This window comes from Bubalus kerabau, chromosome 1, assembly GCF_029407905.1.
Source record: "Bubalus kerabau isolate K-KA32 ecotype Philippines breed swamp buffalo chromosome 1, PCC_UOA_SB_1v2, whole genome shotgun sequence".
Lineage (NCBI taxonomy): Eukaryota > Metazoa > Chordata > Mammalia > Artiodactyla > Bovidae > Bubalus > Bubalus kerabau.
In genome coordinates this window covers 264,621,441-264,649,242 of record NC_073624.1, presented here as the reverse complement: position 1 = coordinate 264,649,242, position 27,802 = coordinate 264,621,441, and the positions used below count along the sequence as shown (strand labels likewise).

At 39.5% G+C, this 27,802-nt stretch overlaps 2 protein-coding genes across 2 annotated transcripts in view; one reads left to right on the top strand and one right to left on the bottom strand.

The window, feature by feature from the left end:
• SPATA9 (spermatogenesis associated 9) overlaps positions 1–14,248 on the top strand; it is a 29,151-nt gene extending 14,903 nt beyond the window's left edge. The window contains exons 4-5 of the mRNA XM_055565118.1: positions 8,786–8,881; positions 13,635–14,248. Coding sequence (XP_055421093.1) covers positions 8,786–8,881; positions 13,635–13,922 — 384 coding nt within the window. The 3' untranslated portion in view covers positions 13,923–14,248. The remainder of the gene's footprint in view (positions 1–8,785; positions 8,882–13,634) is intronic.
• A 1-nt stretch (position 14,249) lies between these two features.
• Positions 14,250–27,586, bottom strand: RFESD (Rieske Fe-S domain containing). Its single transcript, XM_055565126.1, has 4 exons — positions 27,432–27,586; positions 18,498–18,676; positions 18,362–18,396; positions 14,250–16,405 (listed from the first exon to the last, which is right to left on the bottom strand). The coding sequence occupies exons 2-4, from the start codon at positions 18,673–18,675 to the stop codon at positions 16,142–16,144; spliced, it is 477 nt and encodes a 158-aa protein (XP_055421101.1). The 5' UTR covers position 18,676; positions 27,432–27,586; the 3' UTR covers positions 14,250–16,141.
• Positions 27,587–27,802: the final 216 nt, after the last annotated feature.

The window sequence follows — 27,802 nt, the reverse complement described above, 5'->3', positions numbered from 1 at the left end:
CCTTCCAGGTTCAATTACAACAGAAAAGAATAAGAGTCCTTGATCCAACATTCCTGGCTAAGTCCTGAGGTGTACTTTTAGGGATTGACTTTCCTCTAAACCAAGGAACTGGGGTGCATTGATTGGTCTAGGAATCGACTACTGCTTCATTCCTAGAGTAGGGGTTGCAGCCCCATTCAGACAATGCCACTTAAGGGTGGGGAAAGGATGAACCCTCAAACAAAAATGCATTGTTTTGAGAAGATGATAAAATGTATGATGAGTGGTTAAAATAAAATATATAGGAATCTCTCTTTAATCAGAGATTTTGACATTTTCAGAAAGCATGAGCTATTTCAACTGTGAATTGCCTGAGATAACATTTATAAAAGGCTCCTTTATAATACTTGATGTTTGTGAAAGTAAAAAATGGTTTCTGTTCTGTTAACCATCAGATTTCTAAGCACTATAAGGCTTATTCCTATATCTTTAGATCATTGAAAAGAAACATAGCTGAACTGTATTAAATTCCCACTGAAATATCTTTCTGAATCTAATGTTTTGCCTTGCTCTTTCCTTGCATTGTTAGACCCACAGTTTCTACAGAGTTGATATAAGAACTGTTCTTTGCAGACTATTTCTATATTTATTATGAGATAATGTTTAAAGACACTGTCCATTATTGTTATTCAGAGCCTTTTCTCCTGCTCTTTGCTAAGTTAAACTATGAAAAAGCTGAGATTTTACTTTATTTACTAGGTAATGAGTTAGTCTGCCATATCTCCATTGTGGAGAGGAACCTTGAAATCAAGAGACTCATCTTTTTATAAGAATGCTGGCTCATCTGCCCAGAGAGAGAGAGAGAGAGAGAAGCATATGTCTCTGGAGCAGAAGGAAAAGGCTTTCTCTTTAGTGCCCTGTGTCATGTCCTGAGAAGTACATCTCTAGATCTTTCCAAAGGAACATACCTTCTCTAGATGCCAAAGTTGTTTGCTATTCAACCATATCCTTTGCCCAGAAGACCCAATCTGTACAGGAATGAGAGAAATTCATGGAGAACTGTCTCCCAATACTCATGAAAATTCAATGGCAGAAAAATAATTTCTGTTTCCAGTGGAATCGGGGTTTCCTTCTATCCAGTAATGAGAACGATACTGAATGGATTCTTTACCACTGAGCCACCGCTTGGACACTCAGTCATGTCTGACTCTTTACAGTCCCATGGACTTTATGTAGCCTGCCAGGCTCCTCTGTCTATGGAATTTTACAGGCAAGAATATTGGAGAGGATTGCCATTTCCTATTCTTCCCCACCTAGGAATTTAATTTGCGTCTCTTGCATCTCCTGCATCGGCAGGTGGATTATTTACCCCTAGCACCACCTAGGAAGCCCACAGCTATAGTCCTATGGTTTATTATTTTAACTTCTTCGTGGTATTCCATTATAAGAAAAAAGAATCCACAGTTTATCTATTACTGGACAGATGGACAATTTAGTTTCCAAATTTTTTACATTGCGAACAGTGCTTCAGTGAACACTCTTGTAACTGAGTCCATGTCCGTATGTTGAGACGTTTCTCCAGGACTGCTGCGTCATGAGGGATGAACAGCTTCAATTTTATTAGCTGTTATCAAAATGCTTCCCAGGTGGCACTAGTGGTAAAGAACCCACCTGCCAGTGTAGGAGACACGCAGAGGTTCTTGTCCCTTGGCTTGGTCGGGAAGATCCCTTGGAGCAGGAAATGGCAACCCACTCCATTATTCTTGCCTGAAGAATCCCATGGACAGAGGAGCTTGACGGGTTACAGTCCACAGGGTCGCAAAGAGCCGGACACCACTGAAGCAACTGAGCATGTGCACACACAGCCTTGGAGACCTTTGTGATTCTTGAATCCGAGGATAATTTCTTCAATTCTGGAAAACTTTCAGCCATTATGTCTTCAAATATTGCCTCCTCATTTTCTCTAATCTCGTTCCAGAATGCCTACTAAACACACTTTTGAATCTTCTCATTTTAGTCTTTATGTCCATTTACCTTTCTTGTATTATCCTTTATCTCTTTTTGATACATCTGAATAATTTCCTCTGATCTGTCGTCCAGTTAACCAACTCTCTCCAGCTCTAATATGCTCTTTTACTTATTAAATGTATTTTAAGTTTCAAACATTATATTTATCATTTCTAGGAGTTCTATAATATTTGGTGTTTCCCTCCAAATTTCTACTTTTTAAAAAACATCCTTTTATAGAATTATTTCTTTTTAATAACCACTTTTATTTTAAACATATTATTTATGATCTTTTTAAAGATTATTCTTTGAGATTTAGGGGGATTGCTAATTTTTCTGTCTATTGTGATCTGTGTTGTGTCTATTCAACATTTTATTCAATTGAAAATTTTTCTTCAGTAAGAATTTTTTTTTTAAATAGAAATACCTTCTGGCCTTGGGGAAACAACAGTTTCTCTAGAGAATTTTGCTTGTGCTCAGGAGGGGTCACTCTCTGGTGGAGACCTGCTTTCTTACCTTTTTGGTCTGGCTGCCGCTGCTGCTAAGTCATTTCAGTCGTGTCCGACTCTGTGTGGCCCCATAGACTGCAGCCCAGCAGGCTCCCCCGTCCCTGGAATTCTCCAGGCAAGAACACTGGAGTGGGTTGCTATTTCCTTCTCCAATGCATAAAAGTGAAAAGTGAAAGTGAAGTCGCTCAGTCGTGTCCGACCCTCAGCGACCCCATAGACAGCAGCCTTCCAGGCTCCTCCATCCATGGGATTTTCCAGGCAAGAGTACTGGAGTGGGGTGCTAGTGCCTTCTCCATTGCAGCTCTACAAAGGCCTGACCTCACCTCATGCACATCCAAGTCTCATCTTCATTCTGTTTATTAAAACTCAAGCCCTCAGTCCTTATTTCAGGATCCAGTAACATCGCCATTCCTGAGACATGAAATCACACACTTACTGCTTGGCTTTTAGTTCCTGACATGGAAAGATTTATCCCTTCCTTCCTCCTCCTCTTTCATGTTCTGTAAACTTAGTCTGGTATTATATTTTTGGATTTTGATTTATATAGAATTTATAGGGTTTTTTGTTTTTTTTTTTTTTTTGGTGAGAGGTTTCCCACTAGCTTCATCTGCCACATTGCTGGAACCAGGTGTCCTTCAGGTTTACTTCTTAATATCTTTTACAGATTATAAGATGGTTAACTTTCTTTTCGGAAGTGAAATGTAATTCTACCCTTTTTCACTTACTTAATGAAGATTTACTGGAGAAGGCAATGGCACCCCACTCGAGTATTCTTGCCTGGAAAATCCCATGGATGGAGGAGCCTGGTAGGCTGCAGTCCATGGGGTCACAAAGAGTCGGACCCGACTCAGTGACTTCACTTTCACTTTTCACTTTCATGCATTGGAGAAGGAAATGGCAACCCCCTCCAGTGTTCTTGCCTAGAGAATCCCGGGGACAGGGGAGCCTGGTGGGCTGCCATCTATGGGATCGCACAGAGTCGGACACGACTTAAGTGACTTAGCAGCAGCAGCAGCAATGAAGATTTACTGAAAACATGACATGTAAAATCACGTGTGGGTACTCAGTTCAGTTCAGTCACTCAGTCATGTCCAACTCTTTGCGACCCCATGAACTGCAGCACGCCAGGCCTCCCTGTCCATCACCAACTCCCAGAGTTCACCCAAACTCATGTCCATTGAGTCGGTGATGCCATCTAACCATCTCTTCCTCTGTCGTCCCCTTCCCCTGCCCTCAGTCTTTCCCAGCATCAGGGTCTTTTCAAATGAGTCAGCTCTTCGCATCAGGTGGCCAAAGTATTGGAGTTTTAGCTTCAACATCAGTCCTTCCAATGAACACCCAGGACTGATCTCCTTTAGGATGGACTGGTTGGATCCCCTTGCAGTCCAAGGGACTCTCAAGAGTCTTCTCCAATACCACAGTTCAAAAGCATCGATTCTTCAGCGCTCAGCTTTCTTTATAGTCCAGCTCTCACATCCATACAAGACTACTGGAAAAACCATAGCCTTGACTAGATGGACCTTTGTCAGAAAAGTAATGTCTCTGCTTTTTAATATGGATTCATATATGTCCTGTGGACTATAGTGATGATGGGCAAGTAAGCCATGACCACTGGGTGTACTGAGTGCATGATCAAAGTGTGCGAAGTGGACTATGGAAGCAACAACAAGGGGGATATAATTCCTAAAAGTAGTCGGTGTAGGCTTCCTAGAAGGTGATACTGGATCTGAGGCTGGGAGGAAGGGAAATTATCCCAGTGAAGAAGTAGGAGAATCATTTGAGAAAGTAGACAATGTATATTAAGAAGCTGAGGCAAGAGCATGACTTACATAGGAAATGTAAGTAGTTCCACAAGGCTAAAGTGAGACAAGTGGGAATAGTCCCAGATCAGAGCTTCTGGGGTCCTTGAGGGTTAGGAGTGAGGAGGAAGTTTTTCTTGGGTAATGTGTATTAGCTAGGGCAGAGATTCGGAATTGCCACTGAAAGGAACCAAAGTGGTAGCAAGGAAGAAAGCATATATCAAATCTGAAAGTCTCAGTGAGGATAGACATAGAAGTGTGAGTAGTGAAGTTTAGTGGCCTGGAGAATCCAAGGAACAACAGAGTAACGTGTGAGGTGCCGTGGAGGTCAGTGGGTTGGTCTGTGAATGGAATGTATCCGTGGTACCAGACCGAGCCGAGAGGTCAATGGCATATCACTGAGTTCAGCTTACCCACAGTGGACTCCAGCCTGAATTCCTTCAAGAATGGTCAGGCTGCCTGTGTCAAGATGGAGCTCTGTGGTGTGTGAAAATGAAAGGCGTGAAATGTGGAGAGTTGGGGTCAGGCCTGCCCAACTGGCCATCTTGCTACAAGACTTCCTTGGCCCCTGGCTCTATGGGTGCTGTCAGGCTGCTCCTCAAACCTTTTCCTGTTGTGCAGGGCTGAGGTTAGTGGTGTATGCCTGCTTCTTCTGCAGGGGGCCTTAGCAATGGAAAACTGAGCATTTCTTGGTGATTTTCAGTATCCCCAGCAGCAGTACTTACAGAATGCTGTGTCTGCTAGCCTCGGAAGCTGCCTGCCCGAGTGAGGCCTGCAGCTGCTCTAGGCTGCAGTGACCTACATAAGCAGCTTGGAGGCTGACTTCAGCCAAGACACGTCAGCTCCCAGACATAGTTGCTGACTTTGGCACCCCAGCGCAGGGCCACAGGACCAGAAGCTCTGTCTATGATAGAATCCTCTGTATAGTGACATTAGAGGCATTTGCTTCTACTTTGTACATGTTCTCTGGAGTGGTGTGGTCAAGAGATGAGCAAACTAAACTCTTAGCCTCAGGAGTGCCTGTGCCATAAGTGGACCCCAGGGAAGTGTTGCTCCGTTTTTCAGGATGAAGAATCACAGAGGCTTACCCAAGTCAAGTTTCTTCCTCACCCCCAACCCTCCAAGGTAGACTCCAGTTTGGGATTTAAACTGTAAACCTCACAAATAGCGGGAACTTCTTTAGCTCCTTGAAGGGCTTGCCATGAGGCTATCTTGGGTGGTGTCATTCAAGACTCAGGGTTGGGGGGAGAAAGGACAATTCCTAGAAAGCAGAAGTATTGGAATCTTGAAGACATACTTTGGCAGGCTGGCCACGAGGGTGAGATATTCGAGCTTTTATAGGACCACCTGATTAAGAGCTCATCCAAGGGTAATGCTCCACAGGCTGTTAATACTGGCATGCTGTTGTTGTTTAATCATTAAGTCATGTTCCACTCTTTCGCGACCCCATGGACTGCAGCCTGCCAGTCTCCTCTGTCCATGGGTCTGGGAAGCCCCAATACTGGGATGAACAAAGTCAGAAAGCTTTCTTTCCTGAGGATTGCTAGGAGTCTTCCCTGCATTCATGAGTATTGTGGGTTGCTAAGCATATTCATGACCAAGTAGCTTTTTCAAACTTATAGGAAACACTTTTTTCTGGACCTGTAAAAGCAGTATTTCTTCCAACACTTATTTGTGAATCACTGAATTAGAGTTTCCCCTATAACTTCCTTCTTATTTCATCAAAATGGTTTTGGACAACATAAATTCTCCAACCTTCAGGTTACCTGTAAGTGGATCTCTATTTTCTAAGCAGCTGATAGTCTGCTTTTTTTGTGTGATTTATCTCATTGTTGGTGAAAATAAGACGAAAATAGATATTTCTTCTATGAGACAAGGCAGTCAAAATTATATGGGAGAAGTAGAACATAAAATTATGTGGGAAAAATTTAAAGCTGAAATGTTTTTACTGTTGAAATATTCATGCATCTTATATGTTAATATTACCAAATTCAAAAAGGAAATATATGGATATAATATTGATATCACAATACTTTTAAATGCAAATAAAATAAAAACATGTAACAATGAGGTTAAGATAAAATTTTTGAAACCAGCCAAGACAGTCTAGACAAAGCCTCCTTTTTCCAAATTTCTCCAGTTTGTTTATCTCAGTTTTTGCCATATACTATTCCTGCTCATAGCAAACCAAAAATGAAACATTGTGGTTTATAATATGAAAAACATGTATTGCAAGTGAGTCATAAAATGGAAAAATGGCTACTTAGCCAGTAGCTACATAAATTTTGGAGGATATGTATTTTTACAGGGGTGATTTATTATAGTAACAGCAAATATTTATTAAAAGCATTAAAATGGTGAAAAAGTTACCCCCAGGCAATATACAGATTCGTCATTCAGAAGCATAACATATATCAAATACATATTTATTTCTAAACTAATCCATTTTAATTACTTTTAGGTGAAGGACAAAAATCTGAAAAAGAAAGATGCAGCAAAACAGAGTAATTTTCCTTGCATGCAGACCCCATTTTTATTTTTATTGTATATGACCTACCAATTATTGGATCTTCCATTACACCCATATATTCACAAACTCATGAATATTTTACTCTACTAGGAGGCATTCTGTTGGCATGAATCTGATTTCCTTCCTAACGTCGGCTCCCTACTAGCAGTTTGTCTCCTTTAGCCTAATAGTGGGATTCAAAGGCATGCTATCAGTCTGAGTCTTTCAGCAAGAGTGAAAGAGTAGCAGCAGCTTCATTTCCTGGAAGCGCTCTCCAGAAGCCAGGAAGTCTGGGAAGTTTTCCAGACTGACTTGTGGAGAGAGTGGGCTAAAACTGCCCCTGCCTATTCCTGTGTGTAGGAGCTGGTACAGCCTGAAGGGTGGGGGTAAGAAGGAAAACCCCCTTCCCCCTCCCTCCTCACCCCACCATCTCTCAGCTACTAGGCTAGATGGTATTCTTGGCTTCAGCATTCCATACATCGCTTGAGCAGAGAAGGGCGATTGTGCTGGACACCTTTGTTCTTCGGTAGGGACAGCAGTAAGCAAAAATAGTACAACAAGCATTTAGAGCAGGACCTGGTATACAGCACCATGCAAATGTCTGCTCCATAAAATGCTACCACGTCAGAAGCACCATTTAAAAGGCTGCAATGTTACTATGGGGTGGATACAGTGTAATTCACCTAGCCATTCTGCTACCATTGTTTCAGTTTTTCAGTGTTAAATGTTCACTGGAAGGACTGATGTTGAAGCTGAAACTCCAATACTTTGGCCACCTGATGCAAAGAACCAATTCATTGGAAAAGACCCTGATTCTGGAAAGATTGAAGGCAGGAGGAGAAGGGGACCACAGAGGATGAGATGGTTAGGTGGCATTACCGACTCGATGGCCATGGGTTGGAGTAAACTCCGAGAGTTGGTGATGGACAGGGAGGCCTGGCGTGCTGCAGTCCATGGGGTCTCAAAGTGTCGGACACGACTGAGCAACTGAACTGAGCTGAACCTTTTAATGATTTTATATATATATATATATATATATATATATATATATATACCATTCTCATTTGTGTGCAATTTTACAGTATCTTGCCTGGAAAATGCCATGGGCGGAGGAGCCTGGCAGGCTACATACAGTTCATGGGGTTGCAAAGAGTTGAACATGACAGAGCCACTTCACTTCATCGTGCATTTACATGATTTTATATTTACAGCCTATACCTTCTTGGAGTTTTTGAAGCCTCTGAGTGACTTGGCTCTTCAGAGAAGTATGCCTAACTGCCCCTTCATTGCTAAAGGGGAAGGGAATGTTCTTCCTACCGTCGTCATTTCATATCCTTATAGCTCAAAGCCACAGAGGTGGCCTCTAAGAGTTACAGTTTCCCTTAAACTGAATATATTGTGGTGAGGGACACATTCTAGAAGCTAGAAAAATCTGAGAGACAAATTCTTTATTAGCGTAAACCTCTACATTTTCAAAAAGCATGCTGGATATGAGCGCAGAGTATTTGCTGAAGCTTAATGATCATCTAAGATTAATACTGGCCTTCAGCAGTCTCATGATTAACATTTCCAGGCAGGTCATTAATCTCCAGGAAATGCCCGGTATTTTCATTGCTGTTTGCTTAATTGAAGAGGTGAATAATTTAGTAAAGGATGACTACATGAATTTCAACAGACTGTGTTTCTAATAAGCACAGCAGCGCCCCCTAGTGAGCACACTTGGTAAACGTAAAAAACTAAAATTCAGATTTTGGAAATGGGAGATTTTTTTTTAATAGATTTATCATAGGTTTTAATTAGCAAAAGAAAGTATCTTTTTGTAAAGGAGGAAGACATTATATTTTCAAGGTGTGGGAAAACTCAGATCTAAAGTAGATGACTATCAATATTTGAATTCTTCATTTTACAATAACATTATAAGATTTAACATTGTAACATTGAAAATCTTTTGTTTTAATAAGAAAACTCATTTGTTTTTTTAGGTCAGAAAGGGATCTTTGTTTGAAATCATTTCTTTCCCAGCAAAGACTGCTTTAACTAGCATAATGTGCGCTTCATATGCAGCACTCATTTATTTGGTAAGTTAAGAAAATAATTAGAATCTGGAAATATAATTGTTTTATGTAAAGAAATACTGTATAGTCTATTCTTAAACCAAGATATTATTCTCTTATTACACAAAATAATTTTACATTAAAAATTATATTTCTAAGGAGCCAGGTCAATCCACCAAAAACTAAGTTGCTTAAGTAATAAAACTTATTTTACTTTTTAAAAAATTTATTACTATTTGGTCAAAACATTTTGGTTTTGCTTTCATTAGGTTACAGGTGTTTTGTTTCTGCCATTGTGCCGTGGTTGGTTAAAGATCAGCTTTTGTTTTTTGAATTACAAGTGTTCATTAAAAAGTATGACAAAAATATACAGACTTTTATAAATTATAAAGTTATTTTCTTCTAATTCATTGCCATTTGTATTTACCTTTAATTGAAAAAAATTACAACATACAAAAAGAAAAGTACATAGCTTGATGAATTATCAGAAAATCTATAAATTGATGTATCTTATGGATCAAGAAACAAAACAGTATACTGTCATTCTAGAAGCCTCTTTCTTGCCTCTTTATGATCACTAGCCTCTTCTGTAAAGGCAAGCACTATTTTGACTTCTAATGATCACTAGCCTCTTCTGTAAAGGCAAGCTCTATTTTGACTTCTAATGGCATGGTCAGTTTCGACTCGTATGTAAATGACGTCATATACCATGTTCTTTTGTGGGTCTTGTATTGCTCAACATTATCATGGTGAGATTCATTTGCTGCCTATAGCAGCAGCTGGTTGCCTGTCAGTGCTGTACAGTATCCCACTGATTAAATATACAACTATCTATTCTATCGTTGAACATTTAGATTATTTAGAACTTTGGCTATTGTAAGTAGGTTGCTGTGAATGTTCTTGCACATATGTTTGGGTGAAATGTCTGGACTGTAGATTTTGCATATGTTCGTCTCTAGCATATATTGCCAAAGTTTTCCAAAACAGTTTTAACAGTTCATTCTAGCAGATTATGAATCCCAGTTGCTCTGTATCATCACTAACATTTGGTATAATCAATCTTTTCTGGTATAGCCATTTTTGTGGGTATGTAGTACTATCATATTTTTAATTTGCATTTTATTGATTATTAAGACTGAACACCTTTTTTATACATTAACTGGATATCCTCTTTGTTAATTTCTGTTAGTCTCTTCTCATTTTCCTACTTGGAGTTGTCCATTGGTTTATTATCAATTTGTACTTTTAACTGTATTATTGGAACAAGCCCTTTTTTAGTTGAATTTGGGCAGATTTATTTTACTCTGTGACTAGCCTTTCATTTTTAGGAATGTCTTTTAAAAGTTCTTAATTTTAATGAAGTCTCATTTATTAATCCTCTTTATATTAAGTGCTTTTTATGTCTTAATTAGGGAATCTTGACTTACATCCTAGTCATGAAACTACTCCCTCTGATATATCCTAGGAGCTTTGTTATTTTGCCTTTCACTTTTAGATTTATAATACATCTGGAGTTGGTATGAGGCAAGGGTCAAGTTTTTCCTCCATGGGTATCTCATTGTGCTGTGCTGTGCTTAGTTGCTCAGTTGTGTCTGACTCTTTGCAACCTCATGGACTGCAGCCCATTAGGCTCCTTGGTCCATGGGGATTCTCCAGGCAAGAATTACTGGAGTGGGTTGCCATGCCCTCCCCCAGGGTATCTTCCCAACCCAGGGATTGAACCCAGGTCTCCTTCATTGCAGGTGGATTCTTTACCAGCTGAGCCACCAGGGATGCCCACTTGATAAATTGATCCAACTCAATTTATCAGGGACAAAAGTAAACCCCTTTCCTATTGCCCCAGAACACCTCTTTTTAAAGATAAATTAAATGTCCTTATATATGTAGGTCTGTTTATATTCTCTTTGTTCTAGTCAGCTGATCTGTCTATTCTTACACCAATTCAATGCTGTATTATTTACTGGCGCTTTACATTAAGTCTTCATAACTGGTAAAATAGGTTCTCCTTCCAATCTATGAACATGGTATATTTCTCTATTTATTTAGATCTTCCTTCTGTTAATAAATTTATGGCTTTTTTGTTAGAGGTCTTTTACCTATTTATTTTTTTGATCATATTGAAACAGACAAGAATAAAGGTTAAATTTTCCTAATAATCCACAGATTCAGTGCAATCCCAATTAAAATTTGAGCAGGTGTGTATGTGTACATTGACTAGTTTATTCTAAAATTTACAAGAAAATGCCAAAGAATAGCTAAAACAACTTAGAAAAAAAAAGTGTAAAATAACTCATTTTAAACATATTTACAATTTTTAAAAACTCTGAATTTATCAAATATTTTGCAAATGTTTTAAAATTTTGAGAAATATTCAGTATCTTAAATGTGACTCTCATACAAGATTGATGCAAATATACTGCAGAAAATGAGTTGGATGAAATGGCTATGGTGAAACTAAAACAAAACTAGATTAAAACCAAAATTACTTGAATTTTTCAAAGACTTCTGAAATCATCCTACATGACTTATGCTATAAACTAAGAATAGAAACAATTTTTTTGGTGACCTCTGATAATTTGTGATATATTCATCCAAGTCCTAGGAGAGGTCAGGGCTAGAATTATGGTTTTGAAAGCAAATAACATCTATGTTGGAAGTTAATGCCCTGAGAGTGGAACCATGCCAAGTGAAAAGTGTAGAAAGTTGACAGAAATATGAAGAACACTTTCTGTTTAAGATAAGCTAAGAAGAAATCCATGAAGGAGACAGAGGACCAATAATAAGAAAAGCAGGAAGAGAATCAGGAGAAACGCTGTCAAGGAATTAGACTCAGGAAGTTGTGAGTAGTTAAGAGTCACATACAAGCAGAAAAAGTTAAGTAAAATGAAGATCTGAAAAGTGTCCTTTAGATCTAGTAGTAAAGTTGGAATTAATCATCTTGAGAACTACTTTAGCAGAAAGAGTGAAAAGATGATAAAATGGAAACCATGAATGTATGTCCTGGTTTGATCAAGAAAAGAGTGTGTCGTAGTCAAGAGGGAAACAGGGCCACAGGGATTTTAAAGTTTAAAATTTCAGAATAGAATATACTTTAGTATGTTACAGGCTACAGGGGAGGAGCTAGTCAAGAATGAGAGGTTGAGGAGGCAAGCAATAACTAATAGACAAGTTGATAGGTAGGGTATAGGTTTTAAGCAAAGATGGAGAAATACTGACCTTAATCAAGATCTTTCATTTTCTGAGACTTGGACAGAATTGGTTATGGTGGGCACAGATAAAATGTTGTGAGGGAAGAAGAAATGTATCAAAGAGGACAGGGCTCCCCAACCTTCTTTTCATAGCATGGCATACATAGAAAACCATCCTAGTTGTGATAAATGGTTAAAGCTGTCTGTAGCTGGAAGTGATGGACCTCAAGATTTTATAACTCTAGATTTGGGTGTACTCAGATATAAGTAACATTGACAGTACCTTAATACTATCAATTGATAGTATTGATAGTACCTTAATCAATACAGCTATTTAAATACCTCACTTAATTAGAAGTCCGGAATCCAGCAGTTCCTGGGTTTGTACAGTGGATCTACAGTGTCATCATGAACCCAGGGCCTCTCCATCTCTCTCCCCGACTATCCTGTTGGTTGGTTTTGGTTCTTAGGTTTGCTGCCTTACGCTCATACCTTACATCCGTATCAGCCTCCAAAGCAAGGAGGAGAGAGTAGAGGCAAAGACAGTCTTTCTTCTATATAAAAAGGAGGAAACTTTCCCCCAAATCCTTCCGATCTTCCTCCCCAGCAGACAAATTTTATTACGTTGGCCAGAAGGGTCACATTGCCAGACGGTAACAGTAATGCCGGGAAGTGAAGGGAAGCATCTGGTGTCCCCATTCTGAGGTGGGAGACAGGCAAGTAAAGAGGAGGCAGGAGGTCAGGAGGAAAGGGCTGTTCACGCCAAGGCCCGCCCTCCTTTCTGTCCCTCTCTTTAGGAACATCTGAGCATTGGTTGCCTATTATGTCACCTTGGAGGCATCATCGCTTTGGTAAAAGAAGCTAGTTTAGGTGTTCTTGTATTTTATAGATTTTATTATTCTTGTTGCTTGCCTTAAATGCTTGGCATCGTCATCTCCATCAGTAAAGTTATAGGTTTAACAGATACAGCTCTTAGTGATTCTCAGTTTTTGAAGTTTTTTTTTAATCTATGTTTTGTTTTGACACCCTTAAAGTACTGAATGGCATTTTTGAGGAAAAGTGGATCACAAGTTTGTTTAGAAATCATTGATTCTAAATCATTAATTTACTAAATTCTTACCAAAATGTTTATGCCCTTCCAATGGAACGTAATTGGTATAACCAAAGTCTATATGGGAAAAAAGTAAAAACAGAAAACCTACTTTGAGATATTAACATGTTTGAGGATAAATTCCATCTCTCAGAAAATGTTTAATTAAGTCAGGAGAATAAAGGAACGTTTCATTTAATTAGAGAATAAAGATGTAAAACATGAATTAGAAATGTGAAGCATATTTTTATTAAAGCATACTGTGTTTTAATTTTCCTTCTAAATTATGGTATATTTATAATTAGGAATCAGCCTCCTCACGTTTATCATGTGCCAGAGGAAGCTGAAAAAAAGCACCTCTTTGTAGAATATACAGATCAATGATTTTATGTTAAATGTTTTATTGCATTATTGGATTTTTATCTGTTAAGTTTAGTAGTATAACACAATCATACTCCAATAATAAAAAAAGAAACATTAACTTTTTAAAAATTATTAGACCGTCTGTGTTAATGCTGTGCTGGAGAAGATAATGAAGATTTTCCAAGAAGAAGAATCCATAAGGCAAAACAGAGAGGAGAGTGAAAATTTTAGAAATGCCTTTTCGGAGCCTGTGCTTTCTGAGCCTCTGTTTCCCGAAGGTGAAATCAAAGCAAAACCTTACAGGTCATTACCCGAGAAGCCAGACAGTATTTCCGATTGCCCCAAACTTCCTGCTAATAAGTTGAGTAATAAGATTCAGGTTTTACATTCTGTGTTTGATCAATCAGCTGAAATGAATGAATGAACAAATCTGAACTTAAATATCACTGAACAGAGCTTAAGCATTATCTAATGACATAACTCGGAAACTAGTTTTTATGTTCTGACTGCTCTGCTTTGAAAAAAAATGGGGGTGGGGGAGGGACTATTGCTAAAATGTCATTCTCAAGTATTTATATGGTAGAGAAAATAAAATGAATCAATGTTGACTATGTGATATGTTTTAATGAACAAGAAAATGTACCCTTTGGTGAATTAGACTCTATGCAATGGTTTATAATATGGACATGTTCATAATACATTTATGTTTGTAGTACAGACTTGTTTAGAGTATCTTTCCAATTATTTATCTGGGAAGGAAAAAAACCCTCCCTATTAAAATGCTACATATCTTTTTCAGAGATAATAAAAGGATATATATTTTCTATCTACAGGCTGCATAGTTTGAGTTTCCCTATTATCATTTGTTTTAAAACTCATCTATAAAGTTATGAAGGACTTGAAATTCATAGATGTAAACTTATATTGTTTACAAATCGGTGAGAAGATGTCTGTATTTGAGAATGGGATGTGACATGACATTTTTATTTCCCCATCTAGAGGAACAAATTAAAAACCAGAAACCAAGTCCATGTTACTCATTGTTGCCACTGGATCCTCAGGAAAAACTGCTTCTGTGATTGGTCCCACAAACCAGGGTCATGGTTTTTGCCTGCTGGAGGTACTTTGGTTTCTTCCATGCATTTTCAGTTCTGGACATTTGTTAAGTCATTGGAGGATCAGTGCCTGATATAATAGACTGGGATGTACCCATTCTAGAGATGGTACATTTTTTGTACCTGATGGGTAACTGCTGCTGTAAATAGTATTTATAAAAAACCCAGGCCTGGCTCATTAATAGTCTCTTGAAAGCAAGTGTTGGAATATGGGTAGCATGTAGCAATATATCAGAAAAAATATAATATATAGCAAAAGGCTCTATAAGCACAGCCTTAATGATACCTATTTTATTCACTTATTATTTTTACAATAGCCAAGAGAAAGGATCCAAGTGGACCCCTTAGAATACTAAGCCTTAATTCAGCCCTGTGTCACTAAGATTACCATGTTTTGAGACTAAGTTCCAATATTGACAAAAAGCTTTTCTCATTCTGAATTCATAATCTGTTCCTCATAGTTCTTTCTGGTCCCACTTATTCTCATATTCCACCATGTGCTGCTGAGTTTTAGATGATCAGTACCCAGGGGTTTATAATACAGCGTGGGCACGAGGCAACCAGAGGAGTGATGGCCATAAATAGCTGGCATAGAAAAAGCAGGGTGAACTAACTTAACACAGGCCTACGAACTCAGAAGAAAAGACTGAGGAACAACACCCTATATCTCTGCTCTCTGTGATATTTGGTTGTACATACATGTGCAAAATTCTATACAATAAAAATTTTTTTAAAAATGTTATTTAGAAATTTCATTTGGCTCGCTGAACACATTTCACATCTCTTATGGCTAGCAGCAACTGTCTCCTCATTACTTTGAAACTGTCTACCATGACCTGAGAGAAACTGAGCTGAAGTTTACTTGGTTTCACTGTCAGGCAAGTTGTTTCCTATTTCTAAATTCAGCATGTACACTGATCCCATTTTGGGAAGTATTTTTCAAGTGTAAAAGGTCTGCTATATATTTGAAAAAACTGAATAGTTAAAACTTAAGTATTTCAATGTGTGTAAATTTTACCTTAAAAAATTGTAATAACCATCAATAGGTGGGGTGGTGAATGCATGCAAAAGTGAAACAAGACTAGAGGAATGCTGATAACTGCTGAAGGTGGGTGCTGGGAGTTTATTATTCTCTTCACTTTGTATACATTAAAATTTTTCCATGATAAAGTCTACTATATCAAGTAGGGATTTTTCCCCTAAATTTTTCTTTGTAGATCTAATTTTTTTAACCTTTTCTTCACTCTGGTTACTCCAAATTATTTTTATCCTTCTTCAAATGCACATTTCAAACCTATAACCTTGAGATTCCAATCAATCCAGAGGATTGGCTGAAAAGTATTCTATAGATCCCAATGATGATCCTTACATCACACTAAGTACATGTGCTTTGGAACCTTTCATAAATATGACTGTTAAAGATGAAAAATGTGCTTGTGTTGGAAAAAGTCATCTTTGGTACTCAGCAAGGTTATTCTAAAACTACTTTCGAAACATACACAACATTTTTCGTTGCCATGAAGTTTTATCAGAAGGAACTTGGAATTACTTTGAAGATTCCAGTAGCATAATAGTCAGAGTCACACTTAAAAGGCTCATTAGAAAGAGTCACATAAATATTCCCATTGTCCACTGTCACTGTGTGAATCCTTTGCTTTATTCCTTTGGAGCACCACATGGGTTTTGCTGATGGGTCTTTAGGGTCTATAGACTGATACAGTCCTTCTCCCGTTTCCAAAGTAATTTTGTACTTATGCCAGGGACAAACTATACATGCTCGTCCATCAAATTCCTGGGGAAAGAAATAATTGATTTTATAATATGACATTTCCAATGTTGACAATAAATCTCAGACTCAGAACAGAATTTACTGCAGAAGAACCAGGCTGCAAAACAGGCTTTCCTTTTTACCTCCCATTTACCAACTATTCAGCATAAGGCAGAACCTAATCTTAGCAGTCATCAAGTTCTTCTGCAGTTGATAAGAAACCCAGTGTGTTAGAGCTCTATCAGAAGATAACCATCCCAGGCAACTACCCCATGTGACCCCAGTATGCTGTTATCTGTTAGATATTAATGTCACTTCTGTGATGGAAATGGGGCAAGGGCTTCAAGGGCTTCTAAATGAGTCTTCGCTAGCTGGTGGAAGAATGGTAAGCCTCAGATATAATTTCAAGAGAGGTTACTAAAGGCATAAGTGCACATGTTAACTAAAGAGCAATTTATGATCCAAAGTCGTTCATTTCAAACTTTTAGCTGTCCTAAAGCAGTGCTTCTAAAATTTTAAAGGACATGGGAATCACCAAGATCTTGTTTAAATCAAGCCCTTGTTTAAGTTCAGTAGTCCTAGAACAGGCTGCGATATTTGCATTTCCAAGACACTCCCAGGTGTCACCAATGTTGTTGGTCTGTGAACCACACTTTGAGCAGCAAGGTTTTATAGCTCTCACAATGGTCTGAAACTGAGGGAAATTCTTCCACTCTATCATGCAGATGCTGACATTTTTATCTCCACACGAGAAGTGCAGAAATGCTGTTTCATACCACCTCCCCTGCCAGAACTGTCAGCAAACATTTTCATAACTCATAAGTTCATATTCATAATTTAAGCACACATCTTTTAACATGAGGACAGGTGTGGAAGTAGGTAGATATGAGTTGTATAGAGAGTGGAACGCTAAATTTAAGCATGTACTTTGTGCCAGTCAGAGACATAGAGACAGGGAAGGGAGAGAGAGATCAGTTTCATGAGGTAGAAAAGAAGAAATCAGGCAGCTAGTTTGGGAATACAAGGAAGTAAAACAGTGCCCCCATCTTCCCTGAGTTAAGCCTTCAAAGTGTTCTTTCTTTCTTAAAATATATATATTGATATTTTTATTATATCATAAAAGTAATATATACACATTGGAAAACTTCAAACTATGTAGAATTATAAAAAGTAAATATTAATTTTTTAAATGGGACCTCTTTAGACCTATTATTCTTTGACTTACTTTTCTCCACTCAAAAATATACTGTTGACATTCATGCCTCATTAACTTACTGGCTGTATACTATTCCACAAGCCTCCCTGGTGGCTCAGATGGTAAAGAATCTGCCTACAGTGTGGGAGACCCTGGTTCAATCCTTGGGTCAGGAAGATCCCCTGGAGGAGGGCATAAAAACCCACTCCAGTAATTCTTGCCTGGAGAATCCCCATGGACCGAGGAGCCTGGTGGGCTACAGTCCATGGGCTCACAAACAGCTGGACATGACTGAGCAACTAAGCACAGCACAGCACAGCACACTATTCCACAGCATGGCGAGTCCTAATTTAAACTGTTTCCTCTTGTTAAAACATTTAAATTTCCTTCAATTTTTCATTACAATGAATAATACCACAATGAACTTAAGTATGTACTTAACAAATGTTTAAGTGTATATATACTTATATATGTGCATATACTTAAGAAGTATATGCACATATGTAAGCGTATATATATACTTTTGTACAATAATATGCAGAGTAGATCTTTCAACGTATATTTGCTAGGTCAGAAGACATGTATATTTCTCATCTTTACCTGTAAAATGGTTTTCTTTACATTGTTAGTGTTGTGAATTCCTAGAATATTGGTAATTATACTCAAAGCATGAAAATATAGTTCAAACCCAAATATAAACTGTTTGTGAATAGAGACAGTAAATATAATAGGAATATAAATAGGAAACATCTGAATTTGTTGAAAACAGGTTTACTTTTACATACCTCTATTTCTCCCAAATGTAAAGGTCCTCCTGAGTCTGCAAAGAAATTGAACATACATCTGGTCACTAAAAACTGAAATTTTAATAGCTTTCTGGACAGTAAATAAATACAAGGTTTACACATGAAAAAATCTTACGGTAACAGCGAATATCCATAGCATGAAATTCTCCTTTGTGGTAGAAAATTACCACTTCTCTCTCATGGACAACAGCTGTTATTCTTTCAGATCTTTTAATGTCTTCTTCTCTACCCACATAGACAGAAGCAAATTGCTCCTTCGTTTCAGTATCTTGTTCAGAGCCATCAGGATCCATGCTAGTGGAACAACAAAAAAAACCATAAACAAAAAAAAAAGAAAGAAAAAAATTGCAAGTGGTCTTCACTAGTTTCATTACACTTAACTCACAGAGATAATCATAAGAGAAGTTTGGTTTCCCTGAGACTGATGGAAGTACTTTTAAAAATACGGGATTATAGTCAGTCATGATTGTAAGTTAGAACTCTTAAAGCTTGCCAAAATTAGGGAGGACTGACCACTTTTAGGCTGGACTTGTATTTGATTCACTTCATTGCCTAAGGTAGATATTTCAGAACTCCTGACAGATACTAAAGTCTCACTATCCTTTTAGTCCCTCTCAAATTCAATGCTAAACAACACCTGCATATTATCAGTGTTGTTTTTAGATTTTGTTGAAGTTAGGATTCTTCGGCAAGGGCCTAACAGAAGCAGAAGAGATTAAGAAGAGGTGGCAAGAATACAAAAGAACTGTACAAGAAAACTCTTAATGACCCAGATAACCACGATGATGTGGTCACTCCCATAGAGCCAGACATCCTGAAGAGTGAAGTCAAGTGGGACTTAGGAAGCATTACTATGAACAAAGCTAGTGGAAGTGACAAAATTATAGCTAAGCTACTTCAAATCTTAAACCAAAATGCTGTTAAAGTGCTGAATTCATTATGCCAGCAAATTTGGAAAACTCAGCAGTGGCCACAAAACTGAAAAAGGTCAGTTTTCATTCTAATCCCAAAGAAAAGCAGTGCCAAAGAATGTTCAAATTACCATACAATGACACTCATTTCCACGCCAGGAAGATTTTGGTCAGAATCCTTCAAGCTAGGCTTTTGCAGTATATGAACTGAGAACTTCCAGATGTATAAGCTGGATTTAGAAAAGGCAGAGGAACCAGAGATCAAAAGCTAGGGAATTCCAAAAAAACATCTACTTCTGTTTCACTGACTATGCTAAAGCCTTTGACTGTGTGGATCACAAGAAACTGTGGAATATTCTTAAAGAGATGGGAATACCAGACCACCTGATCTGCCGCCTAAGGAACTTGTATGCCAGACAAGAAGCAACAGTTAGAATCAGACATGGAACAATGGACTGGTTACAAATTGGGAAAGGAGTATGTCAAGGCTCTATATTGTCACCCTGCTTATTTAACTTCTATGCAGAGTACATCAAGTGAAATGCCGGGCTAGATGAAGCACAAGCTGGAATCAAGATTACAGGGAGAAATAACAATAACCTCAGATATGCAGATGATACCACTTTAATGGCAGAAAGTGAAGAGGAACTAAAGAGCTTCTTGATGAAGGTGAAAGAGGAGAGTCAAAAAGCTGGCTTAAAACAACATTCAAAAAACTAAGATCGTGGTATCTGGTCGCATCACTTCATGGCAAATAGATGGGGAAAATGTGGAAACAGAGTCAGATTTCATATTTTTGGGCTCCAAAATCAATGTGGATGGTGACTGCAACCATGAAATGAAGAGACACTTGCTCCTTGGAAGAAAAGCTATGTCAAGCCTAGACAGTGTTTTAAAGCAGAGACATCACTTTGCTAACAAAGGTCCATTGGAAGGACTGATGCTGAAGCTGAAACTCCAATACTTTGGCCACCTGATGTGAAGAGCTGACTCACTGGTACAGACCCTGATACTGGGGGAAATTGAGGGCAAAAGGAGAAGGGGGCGACAGAGGATGAAATGGTTGGATGTTATCACTGACGCAATGGACATGAATTTGCACAAACTCCAGGAGATAGTGGTGGACAGAGAAGCCTGGCGTCCCTGGTCACAGAGTCGGACACGACTTAATGAATGAACAACAGGATTCTTTGACAGTCTGAATAGTCTTGAACCTCTTGGTTAAAAGGTGGCTTGTTTACCTTATATGCAGAGTACATCATGAGAAACGCTGGTCTGGAAGAAGCACAAGTTGGAATCAAGATTGCCAGGAGAAATATCAATAATCTCAGATATGCAGATGACACCACCCTTATGGCAGAAAGTGAAGAGGAACTCAAAAGCCTCTTGATGAAAGTGAAGTGGAGAGTGAAAAAGTTGGCTTAAAGCTCAACATTAAGAAAACTAAGATCATGGCATCTGGTACCATCACTTCATGGCAAATAGATGGGGAAACAGTGGAAACAGTGTCAAACTTTATTTTGGGGGGCTTCAAAATCACTGCAGATGGTGATTGCAGCCATGAAATTAAAAGACACTTACTCCTTGGAAGGAAAGTTATGACCAACCTAGATAACATATTCAAAAGCAGAGATGTTACTTTGCCAACAAAGGTCCATTTAGTCAAGGCTATGGTTTTTTCAGTGGTCATGTATGGATGTGAGAGTTGGACTGTGAAGAAAGCTGAGCGCCAAAGAAGTGATGCTTTTGAACTGTGGTGTTGGAGAAGACTTTTAAGAGTCCCTTGGACTGCAAGGAGATCCAACCAGTCCATTCTAAAGGAGATCAGTCCTGGGTGTTCTTTGGAAGGACTGATGCTAAAGCTGAAACTCCAATACTTTGGCCACCTCATGTGAAGAGTTGACTCATTGGAAAAGACTCTGATGCTGGGAGGGATTTGGGGGCAGGAGGGGAAGGGGATGACAGAGGATGAGATGGCTGGATGGCATCACCAACTCGAAGGACATGAGTTTGAGTGAACTCTGGGACTTGGTGATGGACAGGGAGGCCTGGCGTGCTGCAATTCTTGGGGTAGCAAAGAGTCGGACATGACTGAGCGACTGAACTGAACTGTTTTGCCTGGTGTAGACAGCCAGCTCGTACAGATCAACCAGATAACTACATTCTAGTAGGACGGAGAAGTGTGAATTGATGCCTTTAATTTTTCCTAATTCACATAGAAAATGTCATTACTTTCTTCTGTCTTACTTGGGCATTCAAAACAGTGACTTTCTCTTCAATTTATAGAAGTATATAAATTTTAGAGAATCTGTAAGGTATTCTAAATATTTTTTTTTCTTAGCACAGATATTCAGCCTATTTCTTTGAAAGCAACCCTTTCAAAGAGACCTTCTGTATACTTCAAGAACATAGCCATGGTCTATTAATTTCATATGAGAAAGAAACATCAAGATATATCATTGTCAGGGGTTTCAGGCCCCATGTAGAGGATTTTCCTGAGGGCCTCCCTTATGTTGGTATTTTTATTTTTTCTATGATAGTTTCTAAGTTAAACTGTATATCCTGTTTTGCCAAGAATTTCTATATTTGTTTCCTTTATGTCCTAATAATTAGAGCAATGGTTAACAATGCAAACTTCAGGGAACAAATATGACATCTCTGTAATTTCCTAAACTTGATTAGTGTAGTGCTTTCCTTTATACGTTGAATTCAAAGTTCCTGCCTCTCCCCAGTAAGAAAATTGAGTGAGGCACAAACTCAATTTGGGCTGATGAGCTGGAACGAAAGAGCTACAGAAAAGAAATAAAGAAGGATGTGCTAAGTTGCTTCAGTTGTTCCGACTCTTTGCGACCCCATAGACCACAGGCTCCTCTGTCCGTGGGATTCTCAGGACAAAAACACTGGAATGGGCTGCCATTTAACTCCTAGGTTTTAGGTTTGTGCAACTATGTGGTTTGTGATTGTGATTGGGCAGACTGAGAAAGGAATGATATTTTGAAAGAAAGGAAAAATCAGGAACTAGTTACATTTTGTACAAAGTGAGTCTGAGGTACTCAAGAGATACCAAGTCAAAAGTCAGATATATGAGACTAGCGTTGAGACTCACCGCTCCACTCTGCTCAGTCGCTTCAGTCGTGTCCGACTCTGTGCGACCCCATAGACGGCAGCCCACCAGGCTCCTCTGTCCCTGGGATTCTCCAGGCAAGAATACTGGAGTGGGTTGCCATTTCCTGATAAATTTGGAAGTTTTCAAACTACAGAATTCAACAGAATCACTTGGAGTGGGAGTGTCAATAGGGAATGAGGTCTAACAATTTCTGAAGAACATCCAATATTTATACTTTCTGGATTAGCCATGCTTGACCACAGGCTGGATTGCAACATTTCTAACCAATTATCTTGTTTTACTTGATTTTGGCAGGTGCCCAAAGTATACAAACTACTCAGATGGCAACATTTACCTCCACACTGCTGCATGTGCAGTCATTATCACATTTTGTGAAAGAACAGAAGGGCAATAATGATAAGAAAAATGGGGACAGACAGATGAATTGAAAAGAGGAGGGGGGAATAGGCTGAAGAAAAAGAAAAATATGGAATATGCAACACATATAACTAACAAAGGATTGATTCAGAAAACATAAAGTATTCTTATAAACAAGTAAGAAAAGGCAACCATTATAAAAATGGACAAAAGACACAAACATTTCAACATTTCACAGATGAAGAAATCTGAATAGCCAGAAATCACATGTAAAGATGCTCAACCTAATTGGTAGGAAAATGTAAAAGAAATATAAAGCAAAGTCAAAATAGGATACTGTTTTCCATCCACCAGACTGGCAAAAAATAACAAGGATTGGCAAGGATATGGAGCAACTGTTAGTGATGACATCAATTAGAGGTACAACAATCTAGCATTACCTAGCAAAGCTGAACACATTCATGACCCAATAATCCCACTTCAGATATATTCCATAGAAGTGTGCACAGGTGTACCAGGAAAAATGCACAAGAATGGTTATAACAGCAAAAGATAGGAAACAAGTCAAATCTATCAACAGTAGAATGGATGATTTTTATACTCGTTCAATGGAATATTGTGTAGCAGTGAAAAATGTATGGCTGTGTCAAGTTGGATTAGTCAAAACTGTAACTTTAAACAAAAAAAATTTTAAGAATTCAGAGTATGCTTCTATTTTTATAAAGTGCCAAAAGAGGCAAAACAAAACAATGTATTATTCATGGATAAATGTGTATAGGGAAAATTTACAAAGAAAAGCAAGGGAAGAATAAACACATTTTAAGTGTTTATCAATGTATTATATTTACTATTATACTTAAAATTACTTTTTTCCCCCCAAATTTAAGTGGTATCCTACTTTATGTAACAAATGATCCAAAATCCAAGAAAAGGGATAAAATGGTACTTTCTGTCCTCAGAGAATGTATATGTAAACAGATCATGAATAGACTATTTGAAATTTTTGTACAGCTTATTTCAAGACTTGCCACAGAGGAAGAAATAAATCTATAGTTCTCTTTTCTTTTTCCAGGCAACAGATAGAAAAGAAATATAAGACTGAAGCAAGTACCAAAATACATGAGATATGGATTAGCACCAGAAGTTAATTAAATTCTATTGAACTCCCAAATAAATGAGAACCAAACACTATCCTTTCTCGTTTCAGTTTCTTAGAGACTTTGCAGGGTTTTCCCCCCAACCAAGGAAAATTGTAGGGAACTTTGCATGGGCTGATAAGAAATGAGCAGAGAAAGCTGGGGCTAAATGATAAAGGTTTCAGAGAAACATGATCAGTTTCGCATTTTGCTTCGAAAAGTATTATCTCACCCTTCAAATAATTGTTCCCTCTAAGCATCATAGGTGGTACTATTTATGGTATCTGGTGACTATAATTAACACCCCTATTATTCTTAATTAAATAATGTGAATATCATGGTCCATTCAGACAGCAATACAAGTCACTTTTATTCACTTTAATTACTGTTACTTTGATGCAGTATTCATATACTCCTACACATTTTCTCTGTGTTGAGTCAGCTTTCAGATAGTAGACTCTTAAAGTAAGAAAATGAAAAATTAAACTGCATTACTCAGTATGGGAGCTAAAAGGAAACTGCTTAAAGAAATGTTGAGCATTTTGTTCCACGGTTCTCTTCAAGAGATATTTTTTGGACTATACCTAAAATTAGGCTTCTAAAGGTGCTAACACCACATAAAATTACTAATTAGCTAAATGAATCCTCTGTCTCTATTAGATACCTTTCTGGCATAGGGAATCTGTTTCAGCATAACTTAAGTTTCTATAAGACAATAGGGACAAAAGAAACATGAAATTAAAGGAATTTCTTCTTATTCTTGAGCACAAAAGCACAAAGTTGCTTTTACTGAGTCTGGGGACTTGACCTACACTTATCAGAATGCAAAACGCCAAGGTGACACCTTTACTTTAGGTTCAGAGACGAGAAATACCATAGCTTTAGATTTCTTTCGCGGAATAATAGATAAAACTAGCTGCCCTTTAGTGAGTGCCAACTGCTTGGACTCTGCATATATGAATTCATTAATCCTCAGAAAAAATGCCTATTTTCCAGATGAGGAAACTAAGGGTAAAGGACTTTAACAAAAGCTTGCCCAAACTCACAAAATCACAGTGAAGATTCAAACCAAGGTCTTATGTCTAAACTTTGTGAACACTGATATATAAACCTTACCATTTTATCTAAGTAGCATCCACAGATTTATAAAAATAGGTGGCATGCATATAAACTATCTTGAAGGTACAAAATCTTTTAGCAAAGATGTTTGTGTGTATACTCCACATATACTTATCCTTAGATGATGGTCCTGGTTTTTTTTTTTTTTAATTTAGGAAAGCCAACATGCAAGACTCATGTCAACAAATGTTTAAAACGAAATCAGTTCAGTTCAGTCGTTCAGTCCTGTCCGTCCCTGCGACCCCATGGACTGCAGCACTCCAGGCTTCCCTGTCCACCACCAACTCCCAGAGCCTACTCAAACTCATGTCCATTGCTTTGGTGATGCCATTCAACCATCTCATCCTCTGTCCTCCCCTTCTCCTGCCTTCAATCTTTCCCAGCATCAGGGTCTTTTCAAATGAGTCAGCTCTTCACATCAGGTGGCCAAAATACTGGAGTTTCAGCTTCAACATCAGTCCTTCCAATGAATATTCCCAGGACTGATTTCCTTTAGGATGGACTAGTTAGATCTCCTTGCAGTTCAAGGGACTCTTCAAGAGTCTTCTCCAACACCACAGTTCAAAAGCATCAATTCTTTGGTGCTCAGCTTTCTTTATAGTCCAACTCTCACATCCATACATGACCACTGGAAAAACCAATAGCCTTGACTAGATGGATCTTTGCTGGCAAAGTAATGTCTCTGCTTTTTAATATGCTGTCTAGGTTGGTCATAGCTTTTCTTCCAAGGAGCAAGTGTCTTTTAAATTTTAATGGCTACAGCCACCATCTTCCCTAATAATTTAAAAGTTGCGCTGCAGCCAGTCCTGGAATCCGCAAGTGTCATCTGCGACATTAGAGACCATAGAGTAGCAGCTGCACTCACCTGGGTTTGAACCCCCGGCTCTGCGTGACTTGTGAGAAGTCCGCTAATTTCGCAGCACGGCTATAATGCAGTCCTGCACTAAGGGCAGTGGTGAGGGACAAACGTCTCAGGATAGTCAAGTGTCCAGGGTGGGTCCTGGGGGTGGGAAACTCTGCAATCACTGTGGCGGTCATCTCTTAAGGGTGCTGCCAGCTCTGACAGCCTGTGGGCAAGGACCTCAAGCTGTGTTAAACGTTTGAGTCAAGACAACCTGCAGTTGTCAACACCAAGCTCAAGAACCGAAGAGACAACTGGAGCATGGCTATCAAGACTTGCGCGATCGTTCTGCCTGCAGACTTGAGGAGTCGGATACCCAAGACGGCTGGGGCTGCGGCAACCCTGGGGCATGTTTCATACATTTCAGAGCACAAATGCTAAGAAAAGTAAAAGTCGCTCAGTCCTGTCCGATTCTTGGGAATTCTTCAGGCCAGAAGAATACTGGAGTGGGTAGCCTTTCCCTTCTCCAGGAGATCTTCCCAACCCAGGGATCGAACCCAGGTCTCCCGCATTGTGGACGGATTCTTTACCTGCTGAGCCACCGGGGAAGCCCAGGAATACTGGAGTGGGTAGCCTATCCCTTCTCCAGTGGACCTTCCTGACCCAGGAATACGAACCAGGGTCTCCTGTATTGCAGGCGGATTCTTTACCAACTGAGCTATGGGGGAAGCCCAATGCCAGGAAAGCTTGTTTAAAAATGGCCCAGGGAGGCAGCTGTTAAAAAGCAGAGACATTACTTTGCCAACAAAGGTCCGTCTAGTCAAGGCTATGGTTTTTCCCATAATCATTATGGATGTGAGAGCTGGACTATAAAGCTGAGCACAGAATTGATGCTTTTTAACTGTGGTATTGAAGACTCTTGAGAGTCCCTTAGACTGCAAGGAGATCCAACCAGTCCATCCTAAAGGAGAGTAGGCCTGAATATTCATTGGAAGAAGTGATGCTGAAGCTGAAACTCCAATACTTTGACCACCTGATGCAAAGAACTGACTCATTTTAAAAGACCCTGATGCTGGAAAAGATTGAAGGCGGGAGAAGGGGATGACAGAGGCTGAGATGGTTGGATGGCATCACTCACTCAGTGGACATGAGTTTGAGTAAACTCCGGGAGTTGGTGATGGACAGGGAAGCCTGGCGTGCTGCAGTCCATGGGGTAGCTAAGAGTGGGACACGACTGAGCAACTGAACTGAACTGAACGGAAGCTGCAGGTCCGGAGTGAGGACAAGCCTTGACGGCGAACAAGCTCGATGGGTCCGCAGTGCCCGGGCGGAAGCCTGCGCTGGGGGTTCATGGTTAAAGAGAGCAGGGTCTAGGGCGGCGGGGCCTCAGCGCTCAGAAGAGCCAGGAGGAAACGCAGAACTGCAACCACAAACCCACCCCCCGGCTCCGCCGCCGCCGGAAGCCCGAGCCCCGGGCCCGCCGCCCAGCCGGAAGCGGCGAGTCTCGAGAGCCCCGCCCCGCGCGGCCGCCCAACCCCGTGCCGGGAACAGAGCTTACCTTCCCCGAGTCCCTGCCCCACCTCCGCGAGACCCGGCCGCAGCGCCCCCGCGTGAGGATACTGAGCCGGCCGGGAAGCCGGCGGCCGCGTGGCGCTCCGCGTGACGGGGCGGGGCGGGGCGCCACCGCCCACGTGACCCGAGCGCGCCCGCCCCCGGGGCGGCCTCTGAGGCGTCTAGGGCTGCTGACCGCGGCCGCCGGCTCGCCGCGCTCCGCCCGGAACTCCGAACTGGCCGTTTCAATCGTGTGTTTTACAGACGTGGGCTCCCCCACTTCATTTTAAAACGTTTGTTGAGCTCACCACATTTATCTAGATTTTGAACTCACCCAGGGATCTTCCTTCTAGAAATTTACCTCATAAAAATATTTAC

Coding starts and splice junctions, on each gene's coding strand:
- RFESD (XM_055565126.1), bottom strand. CDS start 18,675: ATGGATCCTGATGGCTCTGAACAAGATACTGAAACGAAGGAGCAATTT. Junction 18,397..18,497: donor TATGGATATTCGCTGTTACC/GTAAGATTTTTT, acceptor ATTTCTTTGCAG/ACTCAGGAGGACCTTTACAT. Junction 16,406..18,361: donor TACATTTGGGAGAAATAGAG/GTATGTAAAAGT, acceptor TTCTTTCCCCAG/GAATTTGATGGACGAGCATG.